This window comes from Phalaenopsis equestris, unplaced genomic scaffold (assembly GCF_001263595.1).
Source record: "Phalaenopsis equestris unplaced genomic scaffold, ASM126359v1 Scaffold230797, whole genome shotgun sequence".
Taxonomy (NCBI): domain Eukaryota; kingdom Viridiplantae; phylum Streptophyta; class Magnoliopsida; order Asparagales; family Orchidaceae; genus Phalaenopsis; species Phalaenopsis equestris.
The window spans coordinates 1,328-2,402 of record NW_018248767.1 but is presented as its reverse complement, the minus strand read 5'-3'; the positions used below and the strand labels follow the sequence as shown (position 1 = coordinate 2,402).

General features: G+C 34.4%; 1 protein-coding gene across 1 annotated transcript; it reads left to right on the top strand.

Annotated features, from left to right (window-relative positions):
• Positions 1 to 35: 35 nt before the first annotated feature.
• On the top strand, positions 36 to 814 carry LOC110038099 (cyclin-dependent kinase C-1-like; the record flags this gene model as incomplete). Its single annotated transcript, XM_020742864.1, has 4 exons — positions 36 to 143; positions 226 to 298; positions 383 to 503; positions 697 to 814. Coding segments are annotated over exons 1-4 (393 nt in total), but the record flags the coding sequence as incomplete, so codon positions are not given.
• Between the last annotated feature and the right edge of the window lie 261 nt (positions 815 to 1,075).

Genomic DNA, 1,075 nt, shown 5'->3' with positions numbered 1-1,075 from the left:
ACTAAGGCTGTTTAATTTTATTGACATGTCCAGATGGGAACAAATACAAAGGAAGCATCTATATGGTTTTTGAATATATGGATCACGATCTAACTGGGCTGGCAGATCGTCCTGGCATGAGATTCACCGTACCACAAATAAAGGTATGGTAGCATTTTTGTGATTGATTTATTTTATTGTATTACTTCATTATATTTAGCTGAACCTTGTTTCTCATTATGGTAGTGTTACATGAGGCAGCTGTTAACTGGACTACATTATTGTCATGTTAACCAGGTGCTTCATCGTGACATCAAAGGTGGTTAATGTTTTTGGTTTGTTGCGTAAATCATTATTGCACGACATTATTTGGTTATAATTGTGTTTTTTGGATCTGCTGCAGGATCTAATTTACTGATTGATAATGAGGGAAATCTAAAACTGGCTGATTTTGGGCTTGCACGCTCATTTTCTAGTGATCACAATGGCAACTTAACTAATCGTGTAATAACTTTGTGGTATAGGTACAATGTTTACAACCATTTACTGTCCCAAATGATAATAATGATAACATTGCTTTCTACCTTTTATTTTTACTTTGGTGCCTTGTCCGCTCATTGAACATCCAAAACGATTATGTCAACACTACATGTTACTTTTCCATGAACCAAGCTACTCTAATGTTCACTTTTTATTTTTTTTATGGTTATAATACAGGCCTCCGGAGTTGCTGCTAGGAGCAACCAAGTATGGTCCAGCTGTAGACATGTGGTCTGTTGGTTGTATTTTTGCAGAGCTTTTACATGGAAAGCCCATCTTACCTGGGAAAAATGAGGTAGGATGTCTTTTGTAAAGCATTTCTTACTTTCATGTATGTATGTCAGAGCCTTTATTTCTATATCTCATGTTTGATAATGTAATAATTCATCATGTAAAAATTTATAAATTTGGGTTTTTAGGATTTTCCCTCTATGTTTGGGGTTAATCTATTTGCCCTCTCTCACATCAAATTTTAGTTTTGCCATTGTATTAGACATTGTATTTGATACTTGTTTCTTCCATCTGCTAAAACTTTCTATTTTTTAATGAGGATGTA